The 2337-nt window shown below is 45.2% G+C and overlaps 1 protein-coding gene across 1 annotated transcript; it reads left to right on the top strand.

Annotated features, from left to right (window-relative positions):
- Positions 1-593: 593 nt before the first annotated feature.
- Positions 594-1364, top strand: LOC108376635 (uncharacterized). Its single transcript, XM_017632861.1, has one exon. It carries the CDS (start codon positions 594-596, stop codon positions 1362-1364), a length of 771 nt encoding a protein of 256 aa, XP_017488350.1.
- Positions 1365-2337: the final 973 nt, after the last annotated feature.

Raw genomic sequence — 2337 nt, 5'->3', positions numbered from 1 at the left:
ATTTATCTTAAACTCATATTTCACACACTCGGTTAAACTTAGTATTTTACTTATGCTCATTTTTTCATTTGCTCAATTAATTTTTTGACTCTGTCCTAGCGTTTACATTCCTAGTACATAAGCCTAACTGTAGTCCTATTTTCCATTGTTTTAACAAACCGTAAGCTTAATTTTGATGCGCTTGAATTTTGTCACGCCACTTGCTTTTATTCCCGCGCTGTGTAAAGTACGTAGCCATTGTAACTTTAAATTAAAAATAAAGTGTAGTTTAATCAGGTTCAAAAAGCATTCGTTCAAATACTGGATTAATCTTAGACGGCATCAGCTATTTAGTTAACAGTGAACCCAAAAACTGCTGACCCCGCACGCAAAGACTTTGAACTCCGACGTGTGACCCCGTTTGCATCGCTTTTTTATAGCAGTTGCTAAATCACGCGTCCCTATAAGTCAGTCAATATGGTGGACACCGATAGCGGAATTTCATCAATACCGCAAAATACTTCACCGCCTCAAAATTCCCGCTACTCAGATGGGACTCAAACCGCAGGCGAGAGACAAGCTGCGCTGTTTACGCTCGCTTACCGATTCCTGCAATGTCCAGCAGCAACATCGAAGCATGGTTCACTTCGATGGATTTTTGGTTTGCAGCTTCCGAAATCACATCGGATAAGCAAAAAGCAGCCACAGTATTCGCAGCCCTCGACCGTACAGTGATTGGTCAACTGTCGGAGGTTATAACTGCAATGCCGCAATCGGACCGATTCGAATACGTCAAATTGAAGATAATTGAACATTTCGATGACATTGAGCAGCGCCGCTTAAACCGGCTACTTTCCGAGCTTCCCCTTGGTGACAATAAGCCGTCGGAGTTATACTTCGAAATGAAGCGCGTGGCCGGAAGCACCATAGGCGAATCCGCATGGAAAAGCCTCTGGACCAAACGCCTTCCGGCATTTGCTCAACCAGTAGTTGCTGCCTCTTCAGGTACAGCGTCCGAATTCAGGAAAATTGCTGACTCCATCATAGACGCAGTTACGCCGCAGCATGTTCACCGTGTTGAATCAGGAGGTTCGAGTGTGATTAACCAGCTTCGCACATCTATAGAAGACTTGGGTAAGCGTTTGGATAGATTCTCCGTACGCTCACGCTCCCGCAATCGCCAGCAATCTACTAACAATTTCCGACCGGAAAGCTCAAGTCGACCCGACGTTCAAGGGAGTAAGCCGGGTTCATCCGCTTCATCCGCTAACTACCAATGCTGGTACCACCAAAAGTACGGAACAAATGCTCGCAAGTGTCGTAGTCCGTGTCGCTATAGGCACCGTGCAGCCAAAGCAGTAACTACAGAAAACCGAGAAGAATGACTAGTTCCCCGCAACACAGTAAGTCAGTGCAAATCTTTCACGCACCGTAAAATTTTCCGCTTGCAAGTAAAGGATCGTATTTCGAAAACAACGTTTCTAATCGACACCGGTGCCGATACGTCAATCCTTCCACTAACAACGCCCTCATATGATATCCGTCCTAGCGCCACGAAACTGTATGCTGCTAACGGAGCTGCGATAAAAGTTCTGGGGGAAAAGCGAATGAAGGTCGACCTTGGTCTTCGGCGGGAGTTCATGAGGTCATTTATAATCGCGGATGTCACGCAACCCATAATCGGGGCGGATTTCATTAAATTCTATGACCTTCTTACAGATATGCGTCGAAACAAGCTTACAGACAACACGACATCTTTGGCAACAACACTATTGTCAACGAAAAAACACGACGCACCAGAACTAAAAACTCTTATAGTAGACGGCCTTTTTACCGAAATTTATCCGAATTTCCAGACATAACCAAATTGGCTCCATTCGGAACGAAGTCCAAATCAACGATTTATCATCGCATTCAAACTACGGGACAACCAGTGTTTTGCAGACCACGATGACTTCCGCCAGATAAATTGAAAGCCGCGAAATCCGAATTTGAGTTTTTGCTAAAAACCGGAATATGCCGTCCTTCTAGCAGCAATTGGGCCAGTCCACTTCATATGGTCCAAAAAAGCGATGGCACGTGGAGACCATGTGGAGATTATCGGACGCTCCTACTTTTCGAAGATTGACCTTCAAAAAGCGTTACACCTGATACCAATTCATCCGGAAGACGTACCCAAAACCGCAATTANCGCGATGGCACGTGGAGACCATGTGGAGATTATCGGACGGTCAATGCGCAAACTCTGCCGGACCGATAACCGTTGCTATCCATATCTAACGGATTTCGCCAACGTTATCAACGGAAAATCCTACTTTTCGAAGATTGACCTTCAAAAAGCGTTACACCTGATACCAA

Source organism: Rhagoletis zephyria, unplaced genomic scaffold, assembly GCF_001687245.7.
Source record: "Rhagoletis zephyria isolate East Lansing unplaced genomic scaffold, Rhagoletis_zephyria_1.1 Rzeph_scaffold_10761, whole genome shotgun sequence".
Classification (NCBI taxonomy): Eukaryota; Metazoa; Arthropoda; class Insecta; order Diptera; family Tephritidae; genus Rhagoletis; species Rhagoletis zephyria.
The sequence above is the reverse complement of the archived record's forward strand: the minus strand, read 5'-3'. Positions and strand labels throughout refer to the sequence as shown.

Bases quoted from the DNA above. Each gene is read 5' to 3' on its own strand.
- LOC108376635 (XM_017632861.1), top strand. From the start codon at position 594: ATGTCCAGCAGCAACATCGAAGCATGGTTCACTTCGATGGATTTTTGG.